The sequence below is a fragment of the Chelonus insularis genome, unplaced genomic scaffold (assembly GCF_013357705.1).
Source record: "Chelonus insularis isolate UGA/USDA-ARS -01 unplaced genomic scaffold, ASM1335770v1 contig_150_pilon, whole genome shotgun sequence".
Taxonomy (NCBI): Eukaryota; Metazoa; Arthropoda; class Insecta; order Hymenoptera; family Braconidae; genus Chelonus; species Chelonus insularis.
In genome coordinates, this window is record NW_023276392.1 from 1,318,484 (window position 1) to 1,345,799 (window position 27,316).

The following is a 27,316-nucleotide window of genomic DNA, read 5'->3' on the forward strand; positions in this document are numbered from 1 at the left end:
GAGAACGTTGGGTTATAGCGAAGAAAAACACTGTAAGGAAATTAAGTTACATTTATACAAAGAGCGTTAAAGTTTCACCCTATGTATATACTTGAAAGGGTCGTTTTGTGAAGCCACTTGAATAAGCGAAATTCGATGAGACCATCAGACGAATAAATGTCGGTCCATATATATCACTCAGCCAATGCTCCAATGCATTTTGAAGAATGTTTACCATATATAATAATGTTCCAAAGCCATTAACAACACTTCAATAACTCAATCAATTGATTTTTATGTACAAAAACGTTTTGCAATTGATTATAAATAGCTGTTGGTGAAAAAATAAATGGAGCTAATTTTTTAAGGTGAAGGATTAATGTGATTTTAATGAAGATAAAACGTGTATTTACATACAAGTTTAAAATAGCATCACTCACTGTGTAGTACAAATGATAAGAGTATTTGCGTCACGAAACAAGTGTTAACGAGAGTATGAGAGCAAGTAAATCAGTCCGGGAGTGGCTTCAATCCAATTTAGATCGGTGAGAGAAAACCCAAGCGGAGAATCCACCGATAATTGAAAATTAAGCTTCGCGGCCAAGCGAGAAATAAAACAAAACCAATTGGTTCCCCATGTTAGAGGATTTTTAAATGAAACACGATGTATTCCTATTATAACTCTGATACGAATTTTTCATATAAATGCTTGACAAACTAATTATACTCTGTCAGATTATTAAAATAATAACTCACATTTCTAAATTGAAGTAATTTTTTTCAATTAATTTAATTAAATAATTAGTTATCATTTCATATAAATATATTTTTTCTTTATTTAATTGACTAATTGAATGTTGATCGTTTAAATGATACATCAATTTTCATTTTTTTTTTTCTATAAAAACATCCACAAAGATGTCAAATCAACTTTCATTCCAGCCATTCAAGTGTAATGGAAAAGTTCGCAGTAAAGGCAGACAAATTAGCTTGAGATTTCTCATCTGCCCCTCCATCACTTTTCTCGAACCCCAATGAAAGAAAACTCTATTCCATTTATTTCGAATTTCCTATGAAAGAAACAAAACGGAAGTAGTCAATTAGTTCATCTTTCGGTTCTCTAGCTATTCTAAGTTACTGCCTGAACACTCCAGAGACCTCCAAGAGTTTATCATCCTCTATTCAAGTTGTGCTACACTGAGATTGGAAGACTAATTTCTAACATGTACACAAATATCATTCATCATTTGTTGGAGATAAAATGGAGTATTAAACTTGTTCTTATGGATATTTGTTTGTAGGAATCAACAGATTATTAACAGTGCTTCAAGCAGATTACTTAAGAGCTGAGCTGGCTTAAAGTAGCTTTTTAAAAGTGCACAAATCTTATTTTTAACTGGATAATAAGGCTTTTGTTTGTTTACCATTTCTGGAGTGCAGAATAAATTGAAATGGCTGGATTATTTAAAAAGGGTAATATTGATAGATGCTAAAAGAGATGAAAGTATTTGATGGACTAGCTCTTGATCCAAACTTTCTAGATTAATGTGAGGGAAAGTATGAAGTAATTTATTCAATGTATGATGATTAAATAATGCATCATTTGTTATCATGATTATTGTCAACCATAAAATAATATAATTAAACATGCAAACTCACGTTACATCAACGAGATCATCAATTCCAAGTGTCACCATACTTTCCTAGATGACTTCTTGTAAAGTTATGTACAATATAGTTGATAAGCATTTGAAGTATTATTGTACTAATACTCATGGAAATTTACCAACTAATACTGTGTTTGTTACATAATTTCACACTTTGAATTTCCCTCACACATTTCTCATGAACCTACACATTAGTTCCTGTTGCTGGAGTGATTTACAATTTAATGAAAATTATTCCAGTTCCAATTCACCATCCAACTGTTTATATTTATCATCATGAATAAAAAATTACAATTAAATAGTTATTAGCAGCTTATTTAAAAAAAAATCTTTCTATAAGATTGGGACAGTATTTAAAAAGAGGGAAAAATTTAACAATGTCTCCATGAATTTATACTTAATGATGAAAAAAAGAATTCTGTAATCCAGTTTCTAGAACCTACTTTAACTTATGCTTAAGTCAGATGGTCAAATCTCAGCAGATAAAAATTACGTGGAGATATTACTACATCATTTAAAATTCCACCAGCTCTTTAATTAACATAGCAAGTATTCACACGCTTTAACACCTCACCAAGTCCAATATGAACAGGAATATATACCTTGGTGGAAGATTTAAAGACTGGACACCAGATATTCATTCTACAAAGCAGTAATTCAACCTTAGAATCACCATAGTTTAACCCTTTAATTTTAACTACCAGTTTATTTCCACTCACTATCTTAAATTGGACTATAACCCTAACACCACTTATTCCTAGTACAACATTTGCTCCCTCATACTCCAAGCATACTGGAAGTAATAAAAATTTATTTATCATCAAACTATTTGAACAAATAATGTCTTAATATAGTTATAACTTTTTCATTGCAGCTGATTATTTTTTTAGCATGCCCATTACTCTAAAGGTGCTATTGGATACCATGAGAGTGCTAAAAAATTAAATTTTATTGCCTAGGAGAATTGAAGAATATGTAAAAGTGAGAAAGAGCTTACACAAGTGTATAATAAATAAACTAGAGGTGAGGAGAGTTCTCAAGAGAGGAAACAAGGATGGAAATGTTGGAAGTAAACGTGTAGGCATACTGCAAAACTTTGACTAGAATTTCTTGCCTACTATTCCTGGATCCCTTTTAGGAATGAGACTAGACTCGTCGCCATCTTAACTTGGTTTGCCAGAAGATAGTTGTGATATGTATATATGTCTAAGGACGAGGCATAAATTTTGTTGCCTGGCACCCCTTTAAGCCGGAAACTCATCGTTTAGTTGTGCAAAGGGAGTATAAAAAAAGGAAAAAGCAAACTAGATAGTGTGTAGATGTATATAATACATGTAAAGAAGAGATATACGTTGCTATAGCGATGAAGAGAAAGTAAGAGAGAAAAGCATTCCTAAGCTTGCAGAGTTACAAGGGTAGAATAAAACCAGATGCTGAGTATCGTAAAGTCCCCTCTGGCTTGCTCTTTCATGCTTTCTGGCTTGCACATCTCGCGTGGCTTCTCACCAGAGTGAAGCTGGGTATTAATGTTCACATAACAATAAGCAGTCGAGAAATGAAGGCGCCGTCGAAGAGAAATTGTACCCTACCAGAGTAACCCCACTCATTTTACTTATGATATGCCTTTTTCCATTTACACAGGCGCCGCCTTGGGATAATTTTCATGAAAGACTGAAGATCCCTGACCTCTCATGCTACTAAGAAATAAAAGCTCTCAAAGCTATTGATACAAAAATATAAACAAAGTATTTATGTTTCAGTGAACACTTTTTTTCAAGTCTACAACTTCAAATGGTTTTTTTTTTGGCTTTAAAATCCAATACTTAGAGCTGCTTTTTGAGATGTCTGGCTTTTTTTCCAATCAATAAGTCAGGAATGAATAACGAATAAAACTCAACGTCGTTAATTAACTTCACTTGAATGCTGAGCTCTAGATACTTAAAAAAAAAGTTGTTTAATCAACTAATACTTTAAGTACCCCTTCCAGGTATGCTTGAATACTTTTTTCTGTGAATGTTGAGGGAAAATGTATTTTTAATGGTTCATCTTATGGATGCTTCTATCTATCAACAGTAATTTTATTCAATGATCAATAAATAATAATTTAAAAAAAAAAAATATATTGCCAAAAAATACTTGAAGAGCTAGAAGGCATCTTTTTTTTTTAAAAAAAATTTTTTTCCTTGGTTTTGAATTATCAACTGACTGTTAAACACTTTTTGATATCAGATGGCATATTTGAATAAATAATTTAGACATTCCATTTTAAAATAATCATTTTGGAGTACTTTTCAGAGCATAAAAATTATGGTGTACTTAGTCTGGAAAATAGTTGGGAAATTTTTAATACCGATTGTAAAATAGTTAGCAAGTGATTTGTTAAAAGGTTGAGTACTACTTTATGTGAAAATGGAGCAGATGCTAGTGAATATTGTGGTTGATTGCAAGTTGAAGGGATGAGAAGCTGGAGGACTCGGTAGTTTCGATCGGCTGTAGGGTAACGCTGAGCAAGACCAAAATTACCCTCCACCCTTGCACCTTGTTTGTGGTTGCTCTGTGGGGTTCCGCACTCATCCTCTAACGTATTCAGCAAAGCTAGGGGTAGTTTTATCAAGATGGAGAGTGAGTAGGCCAGTCCAATCGACTAACGGAATTCGTACGTACTCTCCAATTCGGACATGCTTCCGTACTTTAGTTATACTGATACTCGAATTCAAATTTTTTTTATTTCTCTAGGGGTTAAAAAATTTATGTGAAAAGGTTTTTACTTTACCATGGAAAAATGTGTTCATTGAATTCAACAAAAATTCCTGGATCGTCGATATTGAATATTTTTCAATAAAAAGAACCCTTTTCCATTTCATTTTTTTCTGCTTCTATTCCATTTGTATTCTCTTCATTTCAAGTTACTTATTATTGGAAATTTTTTACCTTAATTAAAAAAAAAAAGGTTTTATTTCATTGTTTAATTCACTTTTAATTAAATTTCCTAACGAGACAATCAACTCTCGATGCCAAAGACTACTTGATAAATGTTTTTTCTTCTAATAATGTAACCCTAGATCTAGTAAGAAAATAATGTTTGTATTTTCTCCAAGAAAAATACACCCGTCTTTCTTGGTTCCTCTAGAGATACTTTATTACTTCATCGATGTGGAATGCTTTTGTTCCACCACTGAACTACATTGTCACATCTTTCCAACTTCTATATTCTTCCAGACTTTGTCAATGCGTGCTCTGTTTTATTTATGCTCTTAACTTGAGCTTATCTTCTATCCACTGTGGACTTCTTGATTAAAGTCATTTCACCTACCTGACTTTCTTGTGTTATCATTCGCCGAGTAGTCAACACCGCACAATTTTAACAAGAAAATTCCGAGAAAGATATAACAATGCTTATATTTGTACCTCTCTAGATATTTTCTCAGAGTAGAAAATGTGAATGCAAACATTTTCAATGTCAATTTACTTTTGCTCGCTTTCTCAATGCGTCGTATTCGATTATCGTAAAAGCGAAAACATATTTGAAAACAAAGAAGATAAAATTTTTACATAAATCAGAATATTTTGGAATACTTCCCAAGAAATAGAGAAAATATGAATTTATTTGACAGCTTAATAATTTGTAAGTTAAAAATTTGGAAAATTGATTAATATATGGAATCATAAACTTTTATCTTGTTCCAATAACTTCATGAAAAATATCAGAATGAATAAATTGAAGAAGAAGATTTCTTTCAAAACAGATAAAATGTTATCAAAACTATTGGAAATTATTATTGATCGAATTAATTTAAAATGAATAATTGAGAATTATTTCTTCACAGACTGAAAGATTCTCATGAACTGACTTTTATTATACTACCAATAATACTACGTAATATTCTATAAGTCCAAATTACTTCTGAATATCGTTAAATAAACAATATAAACATTTTTAGAACAATAATATAAACTTGGCTTAATTAAGATTTAGTAGAGTATTCCAAACTTGCCAATAAATGAAGTTACTGAGTACACAACCATCACTTGATCATAACTTTATACCAGTCTCAATGCTAGCCCAATGATGGACCTGTTGTACATTCCAACGACTAGGTCTTAGAACACAGTCTCATCATAAACAGAAGTCCATGTAAACCATGAATACTAGTGCAAGGCAAAGATTATTCTTGTTACTCAAGTTACTCTTCAGATAGCTGAAAGCATCCTAAGAGCGAGTGAGAACAAAAGGAAGCCTATGTTAAAGTTTTATAAGTCTTTCTCTTGGTACTACGAAAAAGTTCAAGCTTGTCCAATCCTGATCTATACACCAACAAGCTGGAATCATTTATGACAAATTATAAATAAAATCATCATAATCAATGATGTAATCTTGATCACTCTTAATTATTCAATGCTTCAAGAAGTTTCTCCAAAAGCAACGTTCTATCTTCTCTCAACAAATTTAACTAAACATACATTTATATTCATTGAGAGTTGACTTTTACATTAATCACAAGTGCACTGTAAGTAAAGTTATAATCTGCAGGGCTGAATTAAAATTAATAATAATCATATAAAGCATAGTATTAACTAGAACTTAGAAACATCTAAGCTTAAATCATTAGAAATGAAGTTACTCGTGAATAAACTATATAATTTCTACCGAGCATAATTCAAACTCGAGGTGATAATACTTGAAGATGATGAATGCAGAACTGTAGAAGCTGTTCAGATTCATACCCTAAGTCACTAGCAATACATTACATCTTATCAGTTGGTCTCTTCTCACAGCAGCAATACGTCATCGATTCTCTTTATCCTCACTCTCTTGCTAATATCCCTCGGCTACCACTTTGAGTTGAGTTTCTCACAGTCACTTCAGTTTCTCATTCGTCAAAGTTAAATCTGATTATTTGGCTTCTTCGCCAAAATGGGCTTCTGCCAAATCAGCTGCTCCAACATCTATTTGCAAACATTGCTTCACTAAGAGCACAAAGGTTTTATTGATCTCTCCAATATTATATATATAACAAGAAAGATGACATTTTTAGACATAAAATACACTTCATAGCTACGTTACCCATTTAATAACAGTTTTAGGTGAAAACAATGATGTGATTTGTCATGTAAACGGTTATTTTTCTACCGCAACAATGCATTTGGTCAGCGGCATTCAGCCAAAAGTTTCATGGGACAAAGCGTAAACCGTTTCTCATGTTGATTAATAGGTGATACTATAAACCTTCACGGCCTGACACTCCATTAAATTATTTTTAAATAATTACATACATTTTCAAATTTACTATGTTCCACCAAGAACATATTGTTACTAACACTGAATACTATTAGTAATTTAATTTATCTCTATATTTAGTATTATAGAATTACTCTGATCAACATGAATGATGTTTTAGGAAAAAGAGAACTGATAGTGGTATTTACTATTGTGATTAATCAAACACAGTATTAGATTACAACATTGATATAATAATAAGCGAATTAGGTTTATATACCTTCAATCAAAAGGAGGTCTTACCTTTCATGGCTCGAATCAATGTTTGTTAAGCTGATTACACGTTGTTAGGTTAATAACAATGGATTTAGAGAGATAAAACTTGATGATATGTGATAAAATATCAGTTTATTCAATAAAACTAGTAGGAGTATTTTTTTTATTTATTCAGAATACTTGAAAGAATTTGATTATGCTACTTGTTTGGTGCTTATCTTCTCAACTCTAACATTGAATACCTTTTCATGCTTTTCCATAATTCTCTTTTCGTTCTCTAGACTTCTTACAAGCTTAACACTCAGATTATAATTAATCATGGCAGAAGAACCACGAAAAAATATAATTCTATGTTGGAACATAGTGATTGCTTGGTAAACTTGGATACCATTGAAACAATAAAATAATGTATTAAGAATCAATTCAAAAATTGAATCTCAAGTATTTACTTCTCATCTGAGTAATTAAAAGTAAAAATGAAATCCGATGAAAAGTAGAAGACGAGATGTGATAAAGTTCTTTACAGTGTTCTGATGTGGAATGCAAAGTTTTAATGATGAGTATTACACAAAAGTAATGTTATTGATGAAAAAGAAGATTAAGAAGAAAATATCTAAGGGAAAATTCTCTGTAACAGAATACTGTATAAAGAAATATTTAATATTTTCCATTTCCATGAGTTTTTTTTTTTCATCAATATTCAGAGGGAAATTTCCCTAACGTAGTGAATGCAGAGAAAAAAATTCAGGAAGGGGAACACCAAAAAAATAAGGGGATTTAAGGATAGTATGCAATCTATAAGTCACGCTTCACCACAAGGCAAAAAGGGAAAAGTTACCGGGTGGTAGCTGTCCGAAGAGTAATTTTAATATAGAAATTTATTCCTCTTCACTGAAGGGATATGATACTAGGGTGAACACTGCAGGATGCTAGCACGTCGAAATATTCCAACATAAGATGAAAACTTGGTACTATCGAATTCCATTCTTGACGAAGCGTCACATCACACTTTTCCAAGTCGATAGGATATTGATGATTAAATATTCAATCTATTTAAATCGATTTTTCCCTAATCGATTCCGTCAAATTAAATATTTTTGCATTTAATCAACTTCTTTTTTTTGTTTTAGCAAGTAAAAAAAACAATATACCCAAAGTTCATGGATTAATAAAAGAGTATTTAAATTTTTTTTCCATTTAATTGTTTGAGTTATTTAACTTCCACGAGTTCAATTGAATTTTTTGAATGAAACAAATGGGTAAAAATTTAACTTGTACTTTTTTATGTAGGTTGTCATTGAAACACGAGTTAATCTACTTTTGATTAAACACAATTGATTAATGGTACAATCAAGCCAACCTCCCCCTTTTTCTATTCTTTGTATTTCTACCCCTAAATCACGTCTCTTCTGTCCATCAACCCCTTCTGCGTCGATTGTCGTTCATGATTACGGTTAGGAAGTTGTTTGCATTTAGGAAGCCATCAACCCTTAATCGCATTCCTTCTCGCCTACATAGATTGTACGACATTGGCTCTACACTCACTCTCTCTCCTGTCGTCCAAAGCTCCCTTGTGACTACCACCAAGTGTTGCCAGACAGTAAGCAAGAGGGATGATTCTCGGGGGCGACGATGGAAAAACAAAGAGCACGAAAACTAGCGTAAAAGAATAAGGAAAAATTTGAATAAGAATTATTATACCCTCAGGTCATGGATGCTACTGCCTCATCATCACGTTCTTCTATCTACAGTCTTCTACGTACAGTTCCCAAAGGTGTAAAATGCCCCTGAATAAAACCTTCTCGTCAATTTTACCAACCCTCGAGATGGGGAGAAAACTTTTCCCAAATGAGACTCGAACGAATCGAATAATTAAGACCAATTAATATTCGCCGCTCGTTGTCCAACTTCGTTTTTGCGTAAGTTAGAGATGAACTGGAGGGTGAAAAGGGTAAACATTACCCGTCCCTCGAAAAATCGAATTTTCGCATACTAGGATGACGAGGTATTCATTCTTTTTACATTTATACGAGGGTTTTAAAGTTGCTGTTAGTATCCACCAGGTTTTGTTTCAAGAATTCAAGAGTTCTTGCTCATTAATTATTGAGTTATAAGAAACTTTTCAGCCTTTTGTAAAATATTTGCGGCAAACTGAAGTCTATAATTGACATTCCACATTTTATTGTGCGTTCCCAATTTGATTAATCAAAGGACAGTTTAGTAATTTATTAATTACAACTATTTTACAGTGTTATAACTATTATTAATTAATAAAAAAAAATTAAATATTCATTGTTTAAACTAATTCGTTTTAATGAATTCAGCATGAATAAGTTATCTTAAAAAATAGCTTTTTGCAATCAATTGTTAGCTTTAACCTGAACCGACAATTCTGACCCCAGCTGTATAAATTATATCCTTCAGCTTACTATTCCGTCAGGTACAATTATACGCCTCTGACCTCACCGATTCTTTTTCACCCTCCAATCTCGGCAGTATTTTCCCCCAAATCGAAGGGTGAAACTGAGCCAAATGTCCCACGCGTGAAATCAACATTCACGAAAATAAATTCTGTGCCTTCATGGGTACGAGTTCGAGGGAAAGAGTATCAGTATAGGGTTGTGGTCTTTAAATCATTCTCCCATTCTTTCTCGGATTGTTTTGAAAGTAACTAACTATCACTGAAATATTCTCCGGCTATCTAAACATTGTCTTCATCCACTGTGACCATGAATTTCCATTGAAAAATACCTGTATCGTAGGTATGTGAATTGCTTCACATTCTACAGGACCTTTACCCTTGATTTCATTGTTCTTTATTTAACAATTTAACTCCTTTATTCTTTAAACAAAGCCTTTTTTTTATCAATCCACATTTTCTTCACGTTCGAAAGTTGATTTTGCTGTGGTCAACATGCTTTTGTGTCTTTTTATAAAAAAAAAAAATTGCCATTGTCTGACATGATCCTGAGATTATCTACTTCCTAAGACTAGAATATCTAGTGTTATGATGACAATAACAGTAAATAATTTTCCATTACTCCTGGCTATCAGTAAAAATCTAATAAATCATTTAAAGAATAAATAACTTTAATCCAAGTAATTTATATTATCTAAAAAAATTTAATAAATCTCATTTGAAAGATCTAAGTAACTTTTAATAAAACAAGTTGCATTTTCCTTTTGGAATAATTATTTCAAGTGAAAAATAATTGAAACAAACGTATCCTGAGAATGAAACTTGTTGAAAGAAATGTTAAAAAAATTAAAAGAATGGTCTTTTGAAACATTTTAGTACGAAAGGTGATATATACAGACAAAACAAGGATTATCCACTTTTTCAAACTCTTATGGTTCCCTTAACAATGATAAAAACCTTTTTTTTCTTCAGCATCTCACAATTTTTTTTCCTTTTTAAGTGTACACTTACTTTGGCCTCTTTCTTATTTTTTTTTTCCTTCGCTCGATCTTCTTTTGCTTCTTTATTACACCCGCGAAACGTCAGAGAGCACCATTCTTGTGGTATCTACTTGAAGCAAACAGAAAGGAACGTCGACCTTTGAGGGTGAGAATTCCAGTGGTGTGAGTCACTACAAGTTCAGACACATAGACTTGAGCTCGCATTACCAGGATGACGGCGACGACGTACGCCCGCCGGCTGGATACTAAACGCGATGAAGAGCTGAACTATATAGCAAAGGATAGTAAAATGGGTACGAAATAATGAGAAGGGTTGAGGATAATAAGAGGAAGGGGAAGCAAATGAAGGAAATGTAAACTTCATTTTAAAAGGACAATGCTTTCTCTATACACACCATTCAATTATTTTCACTATGGGATCATATAATCATTCCCTTTATTTTCTATCCTGTTCAGAGATCTTCCATTTAATTCTTTTTCAACAAATATACCTATTTTTGGCAGATAATATTACAGTTGGAACAAAAAATCACCAGAACATTAGTCATTTTTAATTAATTAATTCACTTTGATTGTTGACTTTGTTACACGAAGAATTAATGTAATTACCATTTTAAAAAATCCTCCAACCTGTCGTCCTGTTTATTAATTAATTTATAAAATAGAAGTCATCTCGTATTCACTGCAAATCCAAGTATTAAAAATAAGTATTTACAATGTTAAATGTCATGAACAAATTATAATATTTTTTTTAGATGACTTTTAAATGTTTCTAGGTGTTTATTAACGTACTATAATTTGTTTATGATGTTTAACATTGTCAGCACTTGAGTTTAATTATTAAACATTTAGATTTTGTTGGATTTGTAGTGTTATTGTAGCTACCTGAGTAATTGATGTAAGGAGAAACTGAGATGACAAGACAACAAAGTCCTAGTGTCTCATGCTAAATGTGAGTGTCAAATAAAAAATAAATAAATTTATTAAAAGTATTATAAAAACATCAATTACCAGTTTGGAATACAATTAAATAAATAAATTTATTATTATTTATTAAATTACAAAATTCTCTTGTTTCCTAATCATTTAAAACTGCCCATCTCTTTGCTTCAGCAAGAATTCCTTGGAGTCACTTACAAAGATAAAAAATATCATTTGAGGCTCTTAATGGTATTTGAATTCAATTATAAAATTAATTGCCAAGCTAAAAGCTGGATGCACTTTGCACAGGAAAAACTGTTTACAGAGGTTACACGAGTAGACAAGATGTTGGAAGAAAAATAAAGAAAGAGAAAAAAAAAACGAGGAAAAATAGAGAAGATGAAGGAAAGTTAGGAAGCTTTGGTTCAATTTGTCGCAACCCGACGTGCTGAGGTAAACGAATGATCGGTGACTCTAGAAATTAGCTACGTGGTTTTCTTTCAACGAAGACCGATTGCACCCCTGTGACTGTCCGTTGAAGATAATTAAAAATCTAAGGGATAAAATAATAGTGAAATCTATCTTAACTGTCCTTAGTACGATATTCTCTGGAGAATTTTCTATCAAGAAAATTTAATTAGTTGCACATGATGAATACTATCAACAATAATTGCATTATACTCATTCAAATATGAAATTGAATAAATTTCTTTTTCAACAACTTATTATTAAAGTACAAAAAAAAAATAATTCTTTCTATCAAGCACTATTGTAATCTTCAATTATCGATAATTCTTTTGAATTGAATTTTTCCAGTACTATCATTATTTTTATATTGTAAATACATCCATTTTGTGTAGCTTAAAATAAATATTAATATGCCCTACAATCTATCTTAAGTCCAAGAAAAAAATGATGAATAAAAATCTCTTATTTTCTACTTTTATTTTTTTTTGTCATACTAGATAATTAGATCTTAAATAGTCTTTAATAAATATAAAGTGAAAAGAATTATTGAAATAAATCATTACTTTCTTAAATATATAAATAAGTAATATTTAATCCTAGATGATGATTGGAGATTTTAATAAAAAAAACACTTCTATAGAAAAAAATAATTAACCACTCCTAGTAAGATACCTTTTAATGTCAAATTCCACTGCAAAGTAATAATTAAATATAAGAATGCCATTTATAAAATAAAATATCCTTTCTAATTTATTTATATAAACATATGAATGAGTCTAATTGTTTATGAATCAAAAGTGATAAGTTAATGGTATAAATAAACCCTAGATTATATCACTAGTGACTTACCAATACTTGTATTTATTCACCAATACCATGAGAAAAATGAATATTTCCAATAGTTCAGATCGTAGAATATCAATGCTTATTTGGAATATGGAAATACGTCGCAACAAGAACGCAAATGTCCTTGCCTGGACCGAGAGGATATTGCAGTTTACCCTTTGGAATTTACTACGATCACGATTAATCGCAAATACCTTACATATTCGTAGCCGTATCCACGTTGAGCATACCAACGGCAACACTAATGGAGCCATTACCAACCAGTTGGTTCTACATCCCTGTCGACACGTAGATCGATCACTTCTAGCTAATCAGTTCGGCCACACCAAATTCTAATTAACCCATTGTCACCCATCACATGAAATATATTCCTAATTACACTTTTGTTATATAAATTACCTAGACACCTTATTGGAAAAAAAATGAAAAATATTGGAGAAATAAACTCAATGAAATCATTACCAAGTCTCTAGCTTATTATTTTTCTTGTTCCTTTCACTTATCAATTTTTTTCCTTCTTCTCCAGTTGTCGTTATTATCTTTGACGAATGAAGCTAATGTAATTTAAAAAGTTTCTTCATTAAATTACGCAAAAAAGGAATTTGTTGAAAGCAATGGAGGATTTAAAATATCTAGTGACTGTACAATATGACAAGCAAAACGTATTTAAATTTAAGAAATTCTATTAACGAGTTTATAATAAATATCTTTGATGTCTTTGATAAATATGAAAAATTCTCTAAAGTGCATATGTGCTTGGTGGAGTGGTGTGAATAAAATTATGTTGAAATAAATCACATTAATAATAATTACAAGTAGATGAAGAGCGAAAAAAGGTTTTAATAAGAAAGAAAAAAAAGATAAGTGCTAATTTTTTGAAATCATATGAATGATATAGTCGTCATACGGTCTAATGATATTATTAAAACATCATAGAAGTTGACTTTAATTATGAAAGTCTCGTCAACGTTGGTCTCGACTGCAATTCTTCCACTTGACGATACACACTCTATTGCATTCTCTCATTTCGCATTTTATTTTCGCGATCAAAGTAGAAGTTTTACGAGCTTTGATACATCGGTCAATTTAAATAGACAAATAACTACTTGTATTAACCAAAACAGTTCATGTATAAATTATACTATTGTTTCTGTATTTATCATATCAAAATGTCATCGTGTCTACCATATTCAACTTTAAATTATTTCCTGAATAATCATTTTATTATTATTCCTAGTGTCGATGCTATTTTTGTCAACTAATCATTCTTAAATTTAAAATTAACTTGCAACTTGATTTTTAAATACATATGGAATTTTTTTCATGATCATTAGGAATAGGATAAATATTTTTTTTCTACATGACCTCAATGTTTGTATTGTGAATGAGTGCTTAAGGTAGTTTGGATCATCAACATACCATCTATTGTTTTCTAAATTTTGAATAGCATCAAAAAGATTATCTACATATTATTATAATTAATTACAATAATTAAATCAATTGTATAACAGTTAATAATACATACAATCCAATTACAAATTAAAATAATTTTTTGTAACACTGATTTGACTAATTACTTTAGCTATGATTTCTATCTTATCGTTATATTATATATTGAAAAACTATGAATATCATAATTAATCATTAATATTTTTTAATAATGATCGTTCTTCAAAATTAAAGCTTTTTTTGGTGCATTATTACATACATAACAGTTTCCTATTGTGTCAATGTAAAAATACGATATTTGATCATTAATTTTTCATCATAAAAATCGTTAAAGCATTCTCAAGCTTGCCAAATAATTAATTTGAATTTGATTATCTTTAATATAATAATAAACTCACTGTTTTGTGTTTATTTCTTTATTTTGGCTATACTATTTCAAGTGAGAGTGACTACAAGTGGAAGGAAAAAATATTAGGAGATTAGAAGAGTGAAACTGATGAAATATTGAGAAGTGTATTGCTAAATTTTTAAATAAAATTTCTTTATTATTTATTCCTAGTAGGATAGCATGACTGATTATTTTCAAGGCAACATTGGACCATGGTTGATAAAGACTGACCCAGTATTAAGACAAAAATAACCAGTTGAGCTTTCCTGCTAAAGATATAAAAAATTCTACTTATCATTCTTTCTTCTGAATAAATAAAGCCTTTAATTATTCCTACTACTTGTTTTTGTAATTCTGCAATAGTATATTATTCAAAGCCTTATTGTATCTAATTCAATTGAAATTTAAAATCTAATGAAACTGTAAGTCAATAAACTTTTTCCCTTTCTCATCTATCCTCTTTAATGATAAAGATCTTGACTTCATTATTTCCAAAGCAATAACTTGCTGACATTATTATGTACTTTAAAAACAAGAAAATGCTGATTGTAAACTCTCGAAAATCTTTTCAACGATCAATCTTTCAGGACTTTGATCTATCTCTAAAAACAAGTGTAAAAGACCTGTACGATGTGAAAGTAATTCTGAACAGTGTGTGTAAAGTAACAAAAAGCACAAAGCACCTGCCACTTTTGCCAGGTTGTAATTAAAGTTTGAATGTTTCTGGCAGCAAACGCATGAGAAAAATCTGTCGATGACACGTTAGCTAGACAAGTTCGATTTGACTAAACATTTTACGCCAGTTACTTGATTAGAATTTGATTGAAGAAATATGATTACTGATCATAAAAAAAAAAAAACACAATAGAAATAAACCAATTTTGATGAAACTTTTTTACATTTTGATAACAGTCTCACTTTTATAACATAAAAAAGGTAGTAAAATATAAATCAAAACTCATGAAAAATTATTGAATTAAAAAAAAAAAAATATATCATTGATTTTTTCTCTCAAAATTCTTTTTCCTAATAATTTAAAAATATTCTAAAAGAAGAATTCTTCTTCTGATATCTTAATTTATTAGTGCCATTTCTTCTCTTCTCTGATTCTCACTGATAAAATAAAGAATGAAAGAAATGATAAAATATTGAGGGGGAGTTGAAAAAAATTTTTCAAAGCAGAAAAATTATTCATCTCCAAATGAGACTGCATCCGGCGGAAATGACGAAGACGAGATGTCAATCTTGCCTCACCCTTAAATACGAATTTGGAGATTTATCCAGACGATTCTCAAGCAATTTAAATCGAAGAACGATTTCTTACTCCCTTAGTATCGAATTTCGAAGGCGGCACATCGGAAGTGGGTGGTATGAAAGAGGGAGAAACGACAGTAAAGAAGGTTAGAAGAGGGTTGAAGGCGCCATGGATGTTGAAATGAACTCACGAGACTTGGGTTACATTTCCTGGAGGCCTCAAAGTGGTCTGAGAGTTCCATAAATTGGCCAGGCATTTCAGGAATAGCAGACGAAGGTAACTAAGGGAAACAAGTGAAAAAAGTATATATAAGATTCCGTCGTATTATATCGTCAAGAAGTTTCTAAGGTATTGTAGAATGAATTAATTTGGTTGAAGAGAAGAAAACTTGAATACAAAGACTCAAGTACTAAGTTCAAGTGGGATAGAATTACATTTATAGAAGATAAAGAGAATACGATGAAAAGTGTGAGAAGGGTAAGAAGCTACGTTGTGACGCACGGATGCGTAAATGACTAGGCGAATTAACCTCTCGGTAGACGAATCAAATTTGTACTGATAAAATTAATTTATCTGTCGCCCTAACTCCCCTCACCAAGTGCTTTGGAAATGTAAACGTAGGATAAAGTTTTCAACGAACATTTACGTTTCCGCTCTTGTTTCCCTCTTGTCAATTTAATACTTTTCTCATGCTATAAATTTTCATAACAATCAACATTATTTCATTTAAATATTATCCAATTAATCAACTTAATTCATCTTAACTTTCAACATTCGTCAGTCATGTTTTATCATTTATTTTTATTTTTAATTACTGACAATCTTGTCTAGCACAAAATATCCAATTATTTCAGCAATTGAATTATTTATCAATGAATGCTGTTATTTATTCATCATTGAGTCATTCATTATTTTAAACAGTTGAGTAAGAAACTAATAATTGAATTAATTATAACATCAATTAGTTGCTTTTTTATATCAAAGAATCATACATTTACTGTATCATAAAAATATTAAAATACTCGTAAAAGAAATTTTCTTTATGGAAAATTCTATTTTAAATTTCCCTACTATCATACTGTTGTTTTATAGCTCTTCCACTTGGTATCACTGAAGTTTATTGAATAAAATAAAGTACAGTACAACTTGACTTATGATTAAATACCTAAAAACTTCCATTTTAGGTCTTGAAAAAAAAGTAAAATCTTTTAGAGGAACTTTGACAGTATGAAGAGTATTAAAAAAAATATCATTTATAAGTATTGAAAGTAAATTGAAAATTTAAGTATATTACTTACTAAAAAAGCTTCTTTAATAAAAGAAAAAAATTATTAAATCATTAATGTGTGGTAAACGACATTAAATTTATATAGATTATTATGATTGCATTAACTAATCTATCATTATTAAATGTCGATCACTCAGCTAAGAATTGATCGACTTGTGATCAATCTTCATGTGTCAGTAACACGAATGTATTTATAACAATATTGTATCGATATAAAATTATTAAGTTAAATCCTTTTTAAATTACACAATGAATATATTTCCATTATTAAATAGGACTGTTAAATAAATTTATCAATCAATTAAATTTATTTTACATGCAAATTTTAGTTTGATTGAATTTTATGTCAATAAATGGTATTATTTTACAACAGAAAAATTTATTTATTTGTATTAAAGGATTTATGTAAATGTTATTTTGAAAAATTATTCAATTAATTATATAAACACTCGAATAAAAATTTGATAAAACAGCTTTTTATAAGTCTATAAAGTCAAAACCATCATAAAACATCATGTTCACTGGCAAACATCTTGCAGATACAAATAACAAAAGTTTTTGTAGAGGATATACTTGGAGGTGAATGTATAATCATGGCTTCTTAACCCCTTTCAACTTGTGTATGACAATCATAAATGTTTTAAGCTCAGATCGATACTCTTAAAACCGATAAATGTTTCGCGAGCTTTCAGAAATCCTCATAAATATTGTGCTTACTTTTGTGTACTGTTCGTATAACAAGCTTCACCTCCTACAGTTTTATATCACGAATATATTATCCGTTTTATATCAAGGATTTTCTTCTCCCACCCATTTATTATTTTTTTTAAATTCTTTTTTTGTTTTTACTAGTTTTTTTTTTTTTTTATTTACATCTGCATATATGAGCACGTCTCCTGTGACAAAGCCAGATTTAAGCTACGCTTACGTAGGAGATTTTCTGCTGGGTATGTGAGCTCCACAGTTTGAAATCCGATCGCTTTAACACGCGACGAATGAGGTGGAGGGAAGGCAATCGAGAGTAAACATAGAAGATGTAAAAGTGAGAAGAATTTAGAATATTAGGAATTTTCATTCATTTTATTTTTTTTTTTCTTTCAAATCTTACCAGTTAAAATTAATAAAAGGTTCATTATCATGACTTCACTCTAATGATCATTGATAAATAAAAAGCCATTTGAAGACAATGATTGTCAAAAAATCCTAGCTGTTCAATTTGCAAAGAGTATCAACTATCAATCGAGACTGACAAACTTTGATGTTGGCAAGAACAGAAGTTACTTCTGAACTACTTCAAAGTCTGATACATGTCTATGTGATGAGCATAAATCTATAATTGAATCAATTATTAGATAAGAAAAAAAAAAAGAACTGTTATCAGTGTAATATTCGTGATAAAATAAAAATGAACGTCACCTCACGTATAGTAGCTATTTTTTGCTATAAAAGCGTTTATCTATTCCAGAGTGGCTAATTTAAACACATGTTTCTCGTACGACCCTCGAGCTTTTTGTAATGCAGATAAAACGAGCTACATCAGCAGTGTTTATTTGAGAACAATAAACGGAAAAAAATCTAGACATTGGAGGAATATAAAACTCAATAATTCTTTTTGTTTTTATTTCAATTTTACATATGATTTCATTTCAATGCAATTGATTTCGTCATTTTTTGCATTATTTTTTATCAATCAATTCTTTTAACTTCAAGAGCTGCATTGAATTATAATATTTAGAATATTATTAAAGGATATATCAAATTATTTTAAAGTAATTTTATACTTTTGAATTTTTAAATTATTTATTATTAAAAAATATATATTAAATTATATTAATTAATTACATATAAAAATTCATCTTTATTGTTAGTTAACCATGAATGAATTTTCTAATTATTTATGTATTTATCTTTAAATATTGTACAAAAAAATGTCTAGACATTATGATCATTTTTTTTTAAATAAAGAAAATCGTTATTTGGTGTCAAAAGTCAAGGAAATGCCAATAAAATAACTATTCCTTGACATTCCTAAAAATAAAATATATTGTTGAATGTACACAAAAAAATCAAGTTCACAGTAACACAATTTAAAAAAAAAATCTCAGTGTAAACGATAACAATAAGATCTGATCAGAAAATAGGGTGGCAAAAATATGTCCTGAAAAGTATAATAGAAACGTGTTTACTTGCAAGCACGAAAAATGGCGATATGGAGAAGGAAAGAAACTACCAAGGGTTGAATGGCGAGTCTAAAAAAGCAACTGATGGATAGGGGTCGCATTTCCTCCAAACTTGAGACGAAATGGAGGAAATAAAATTGTATATACGTAAAAGAATAAAAGTGAAAGGAATAAAGGCTAAAGAGGAACTTTGGCAAGCTGACACTCGATTCCAAGACAGTGTCCCAAGAGAGGAAACAAAAGTCCTCTTTATCCTCTTCTTTTCTTTCAAACTCAAGATTCTAAACAACTGTATTGTATCACTTATTACCCATCTATTTTTTTCTTTAAAGTGAGACGCAAGTAGTCTCACTTCTTTTTTTATTACTGAAATTTAATTGTAATAATTTAAAAATGAATGACTCACCATGAAGTGCCTTGAGGTAAGCTTTTCCAGCGTTGATCAGCTGCCTTGCTCCTGGATTGAACTTGTCCAGGATATTCTGCAAAAGTAAAGACACATTAAATCTTTATTCTCGTGTCCAATTTAAAAGTTTCCTATCCATTCCCACGTGAACGACTATCGTTTTCTCAATATATTTTATTTTTTTCTCTTCTCTCCTATTCTCGTCTATTTCTTTTACCACATTTCTCCGGAAACTTTTATAAACCCTTTTTCGTTCGGTCTATTGAGTTTTTCTATACTGATGCAGTCGAAACTTGACGGGGGACTCTGGGAATTCGGACTAAAATCGTTTGTTGGAGCGTATGATTATTTGGAAATGAGCTTTAACGATTTTCTTGAGATATGATGAATATCTGAACTATGAACTGTGAAAATAGTGAATAGATTTGTGTTTTGGTACAATATATAGATACATCATCCATAACTTTTGATTCAGATAAAAGTAAATTTGAATTTTTTCATGCTTATATGAGTTCCAATATTTCTATATCCAAGAATTTACTTTTTATTTTATAAATAAAAATTTAAATGACTTTTTTTCAACAAAATTCTAATAATTAATAAGTCCTACAATTTTATTACAAAGTATTGCTTTTGTTTGTTAACTTTCTGTTATTAATAACTAAATTACATTTAAAAAAAATTTTTTCATCAGGTTGGCAATAAAATAGGGAAACATCTAGAATAGCTTTTCATGTAATTTTTATTTAATAACCTACCAACTTCAATCTCCAGTGCAGTCATCATGTGTATCATTGACTTGTATCCACTTCCAGAGCAGAGACATTATAGTAACATCATGATACTCTACATTTTCTAATGTTTAAATTTTAAATGTAATTCACTATCTTTTTGCCAACCTCATATTTCATGAATACTCTGATGACATTTTAGGAATAGTCTTCCAACAAAATGAATAAAATTAAAACAAAAGAAGCAATTTTGAAAATAAATTAATCTTGAATACCTTCTTCAGGACCTAATTGAGGTTGATCAATTTATCAAAACTGTTAGGAATAAATGGATGGGTAGGGCGTCAAAAGTCGGAGAATTTAGCCGGGTCTCACATATTTCCGGTAGTGGCATTCGGCACAATATGGTGCGGTGAAGAAAGGAAACGTCACAAAGGACGCTTCAAGAGAAAGCAGAGAAGGATCCAAGAGAGGAAACGTTGGTAAACCGAGTTTAATTTACCCGTCAGCAGCTTCGATCGATATCCGACCGCATCGACATCACAGCAAGCTCTTTTTGTACAAGACGAAGAGGGAAAATCTTTACTTTGGCAACTGTCGAACGTAAATGTCACCATGGTGCTTGAAGAAAGTGTGAGAGAGACAGAGATATTTGGAAGGAATGAAGAGATGTAAGCTGTCGCGACTGCTGCAAACTATATACAACTGTGACAAGCCTCGAATATATGCGCCCTACAAACCAATTTCGCATGGGGAATGAGTAGAACACTAGGCGAAAGGGCGTACGAGCCACAGATTTGGAAACTAGATGCAGACACGCCAGATGAACACCTCTCAAGAGGAATTTTGAAATTGAGATTCTCACTTCCGACTGAAAGGATACGAGTCAAGGAAACTTTACGACAAAGCCCAATATATTCATGCATGAAAATACACCAAGGAAATATATTCGTAACTAGTCAAAGACATGTGTGCTAAAAAAAAATGCACATATATTTCAATATTAATCACTCAATATGTGATTCGATTACATATGCCAAGTAATATCATATAGAGCTAAATTAAATTATTTAAATTATTTTGAATTTAAACATCATTACCATGACTTTTGTAGTAATTTTTTAATTTTACTTTAAGCCAATTTTCTAGGAACTTCTAAAACATCTGTCAAAATAATATCGTATCAACATAATTGAATCATAAAAAGTCAACAAGTGTTGATGGCTGATAAGTTTGAGTCTGATAGATAAATGTAATGATTACATAACGCATATTTGTCGAATATTTGTGAGAAATTTATTTAAATAAGCTTTAAAAATAATCAATATTTTAAAGTATTTAAAAAAACAATTTCTCTTCATTTTAAAAGCCTTCTTTTTTTTATATGAACAATCGTATTTTCTACTCCCTTCAGACACTTGCACTAATCAAACTTGATCAATTATGGAAATTGCCTAGAATTAGGGCTGCACCCTAAACCTTGATGCTAACTTTTTTCAGGTAATTTCTACTTTGAACCATTCTGAGTAATAATTTAAGAGCACTTGTAACTTGAACTAAAACTCAATTAAAAGAAGGAATTATTATCAATTTAATCGATTCTAGATGTTATTTTAATTATTTCAAGACATTTTATCTATCCAATGATTTTAAAAAGGTTATAAATAGAAGTAAAATCATTTTTTAATGCATTATGGATATATCAATTGCTCATCTGAGTACACTTTTTTATCATTATATTTGATTCAACACCAATCTATAGCCAACAATCTATTCAAAGTTTTATTTGATTTTTCTGAACAAACTATCAGACATCATCATGATCTATTATTACATCCAACATTGAAAGAAAAAAAAAATAAAGAGTGAAAATATAATCCTACTATGCATAACAAAGTTAATGTATTCAATTCTATTGCTATCAATATTCAAATTCTCCTTATTTACACCCAGAGCTATTCTTGCTGAAGAGAAAGCAATCTTGGTGTACATGTAATAGGTTACACACTCCAACAACATCAACTGAATGATAAAGAATGTAAAAAACTCAACAATCGATTAGTACAAGTATGATAAATAAAAATAACCAAGTGCGTAGACGTGTACATGCAAATGTAACGACAATGCTTCAATCATTCTAGTGCTAATGGATAAAAAATACACACATATATCAAGAAGAGTGAAGAGTAAGAGTAAGCGGATTCTTGCTAAGTAAAACCGCGTGAGATCTTAAACTTCAAGAGTTACACAACTGTTGGCTGTATTGCATAGTTTTGCTCGAGGCTCGTAAATATTTAAACGGCTCTTCTGACCCTTTCTCTTCTCTTTCTACATTGATACCGTCATAAGATTCGATAGTATCACGTTATAGAGAAACCAGTCCTCTATCTTGGTGTCTTTTATCTCAAGAAATATTCCCAATTGATTATCAATATCTCTAGGATTCCTGCAAACACACTATTGTCGTTTATTGAATATTTTTTTTCTCTTCTTTAATTAATTATAGAGTTATTTGCTTTGGAATATAAATTAGTTGATTTATATCGACAGCTTTTATTTAATTGCCAGTTGTTGGATGGTTGGAATGACAAGTAATTATTTACAAAAGATGCTAAATATTTATATTTATAGCCATTTTTTTTTTTTTTTAACTTCTAAGAAATGGTAATAAAAAATTTATTGAAAATAAATGGACCAAGTCATGATTGATTAATAATTTAGAAGATAAATTTGAAACTTTAGAGATCTTGAGTCTTCACTCTTAATAAGTGTGAGACTGAATTAAAAATTTATTGCAACTGATGAACTCGTTAAATATTTTAAAGAATTGAAAAAATATAAATTTATTATAAAGTTTTCAATGTTTAATAAATGAACAAAACAATGTGGAGTATTAAAAGTTTGTAATAAAAATTCTAAAAGTTAATTTTACATGAGAAAAATTTTATAGTAAACAGGAAATTAAATTCCATTCCAATTTCTTGTTCTTTATAACAAAAAATTATACTTAATTCCAAAAAAAAAAAAAAAGTATCAAGTCTATTTATTCACCAGTGTATATAATCATTTGTAGCTCAAAAACCACTGAGCAGATTTTAATTTGGTTTGTTTTCATTCATAATTTATTTATTCTTCCATAATAAAAGCTATTTACTTTTATGCTACATAACATATAATATAAAACGAGTGAACAAACTTTAAACACAGGTAAAATAATGCCACCTGAATTTTGATAAAATAAGAAAAAAACCCACAGAAGATGATGATCTTATTCAGGAAAGAAATGAGAGATTTTATTTATCGAAGCAATTTTCATACTTTTTCATTCTTCCTAAGAAGAAGAAAATTTTGTTCAAATCAAAAAAATAACTGAATGGCTCATAATACTCTGACATCTTTGAGAAGAAAATTAGATGATCAGTGGAATCGATCGATCGCCATTGTATTCTTGAAATCAGCGGTTATCTTATCTGCTGGTTCAGCGAAAAGAATTTTACGATTCTACCTCTGTACTGTCTGTAGCTTCTGATAGAATTTACCCAGGCGGAACAGGAATATCTAGTAATCTCAATGCAACGAGCTGCGTGGAATGAATATGTGGTAAATAAAAAAAAAAGGTTCAAGAGATCGTGCAAAAATAGGAATTTTCTTGATAACACATATTTTAAAAGTACCATATTATATGAATAAATTTAAGCATGCTATAATATTGTGCTGAGTATCAAGTTTAATTTGCAATCAATAAAATTGCATATTTCATGGCATGTAATAAAGACGAGAATTCATTAACTGAATTTAATTAAATAAATATCAATTAGTGGTGAGTAAAATCGTTGAATCCAACTTTAAAGCAATTAGTAAGCATTTTTGTGCATCAAAAACACGATAACCTTGATCATTTTTCGTGACTAAATGTCACAAAAACTCAAGTGATTACAAAGCAAACACCATCATAAATGAGATAAGGTTTTATTTTTTCATTTGCATCGTTAAGAAAATTTAACGAGCTATCGAGATTCAAACAAATTAACAGGATTTGCTTGTATTTCCCGTTACTCTCCGCCTTGTCAGCTTGCATTATAAACCTTAAGTTTTAAAAAGATGAAGGAAATAATGAAAAAAAATACCAAGCACCAATAAACATCATGGTTATCTTTTTGAAGAGTGCAATAAAACGAGCATCAAGTGAAGCTCTGTTGCGGAACGTAGGCGAAGATTCATCACCAACTAATGATGAAGAAAAAGCTGCGGATCTTGACACACTACTGGGGTTATGAGATAACGGTTAATCGTTGGTGAATGAAATTTACTACGATATTATAAGATTTAAATAATACTTTTATCTTTCAAATTTAAATTCATCACTTAATTATACAAAAAAGTTTAAACTCTTGGTCAATTATTCTTTTTTTTTTTTTTATTACAACCATCTTAATATTACTGTTCATTAATTAAAATAATGTTGTAAAATAGAAATGGTTGTTTAGTAGGTAATAAACTTTGCTTTCATTATTCATCATTGTTTTTATTAATAGCAAACATCTTCATTGTAATCACAGTCTGCTGTTGCAATCAAACTTGATTACAGTGTCTAGTCATTCATATTTTCTTTATCATATTCATTTAATTTCCTCTCTGGTTACTATCACATATTTTTTTTTATTCTTTAATTAATTTTTTTTCCAACTCTTCCCTTTTATTATTTTATTTACCTATGAAAAATGTGAAAATCTTTTTATCCCTTTTGATAGTCAGCAAACTATATTGTTAGCATATTTGAACAATACCAGACCATTCGAAAAATTTTCTGAACATGAAAACTGTCGATCAAATATTAAAGTATACTGTTAAACCACTCTCGAAGCTTTTTAGTCAATCAGCTGAAAATAGAAGCATATGTGCAAATGAGGTATATTTGCTTTTAGGATTTTATGCTTGTATAGAAATGTAATAATGAAATATTAAATTTATCCTACGAGATTTATATAAGCTATTTAATCTTTGAAAAACAAAAGAGGTTCAATAAAAATTATTCAATCAATATTTATCTATGTTTGTGATGCATTTTTATATGGAATTAATGGAGAAGATTATGAGATTAATACCAACAATTGGTATTTAGCAATTTATTCAATGTTTAAATTTGAATGGTTTATTGATTATTCAACTGATGATTTAAATTTTCATGAAAACAAAAAATCTTCTTGTTATTGAAATAATTAAATTAATCATTCATTGAATTATATTAGCATATTTTGATAAAAATTATAATATGAATAGCGAAATAATTGATCTGTAAATATGTGATGCTTCTCTAAATAATTCCATCAAGATCACTTGACATGTTTAATGATTTTCGATATCATTTTTTTGCTCTGATTCTAAATTAAATTTAAAAAAATGTTTTATTTAGAAACAATGAAGCTTTTATGCAACTATGGAATACATTTCTCTATCAATGCATGTTTTTCACTGTCTAATACACCGGAAGACTCTGTTAAAGCATCGACACGTGAGCGAGAGGATTCATATAATCGAGGATAAATTCGATGTCCACATTATTACGTTCATTGAACCTCTTTGTCATTCATTTCTATACATCTCAATGGAATCTATTCAGCTTAATGAATTACCCATGGAATTTTTTAATTAATTAGCAAATAACTTGACTAATTTTATATTTGAAAAATATTTCAATAAAATCTCGACAACAGAATTTCCTAGATAATTGAACTCAACCATTCTGCTGATATTGTTTTAAATATCTCGAATAACTCTCTCTCTTTCTCTCTCTCTCTATAATTAAATTATAATCTAATTAATCTCCGAGAGTCAAATCTACAAATTTTGATAAGTATCATTTTTCATAGGCCCACAGTAAAATTTTTCAAGTAACATATAATAAAAATACTTAAAGACTGCTAAATATGATTCATTATCCTCTTAATATCTTAATAATCAGGATGGAATTCAAAGATAAATATTTATCTCAGATTTTTGAATGAAAAAATTATGATTATGTACTGATTAACAGTGATAAAGAATTTTTTATAATAATTTTTTTTCTTCAATAATAAATAAATAAAATGTGAAAATGATTATTACTAATGGGAAAAAGGAAAGGATTTATTATAATTATTTAAATTACTTTTTAAATTGGTACTTCTTTTAAAAAAAAAAAAAATTATTAAAAATCTCAAACAATAGAGATCAAAGAAAAATATGGAATTTATTTGTACTATGTATCCTCTATGTAGCCTCCCCTTTACTTATTTTGATAATAGTCAAAAGTAAATAAATGACAGCAGTAAAGAAAATTGTATTATCAAAGATATTTTATAGGGACATGGAATAGCAGCTTTGGGGTATATAACAAAGGATAAAAAATTTATAAAAATTGTCTTTTTCCGCTATCGACAGTTTTATGTATTATAGACACGAGCTGCTTTATGACCAGGCCAGAATATACACAATTCTGATAAATATAAGAGCATTATAGATATGTCTATTTCACAGCACGTACATGGGATACCAGAGAACATGCTGAAAATACTGACAGCATGATGGGAATCAATAAATGAATGCGTGTGATTTTTGATCCCTCTACTGTCATCAAGATTATGGCTGAACATCGGTTGAATCATTCTTCAATCGCAACACTGATTACAACATAGGTTATATACCTATTTGAGCAGTGTTGATTGTATTTTGACAATTCCCTCCAGTCATATAATCCTGTCAATCTCATACTATTTCCTACCCCACATTTTTCGACCGAATTTCATCAGTTGCTGATCGAAAATTCTCTACATGAATACAGATAT

The 27,316-nt window shown here is 29.8% G+C and overlaps 1 protein-coding gene across 4 annotated transcripts in view; it reads right to left on the reverse strand.

Moving 5' to 3' along the window:
- LOC118063872 (Insulin receptor substrate 53 kDa) overlaps positions 1 to 27,316 on the reverse strand; it is a 101,827-nt gene that overhangs the window by 36,560 nt on the left and 37,951 nt on the right. For all 4 annotated transcript variants that reach the window (XM_035078070.1, XM_035078071.1, XM_035078072.1 and 1 more), the window contains one exon: positions 19,762 to 19,837. In XM_035078070.1, coding sequence (XP_034933961.1) covers positions 19,762 to 19,837 — 76 coding nt within the window. The remainder of the gene's footprint in view (positions 1 to 19,761; positions 19,838 to 27,316) is intronic.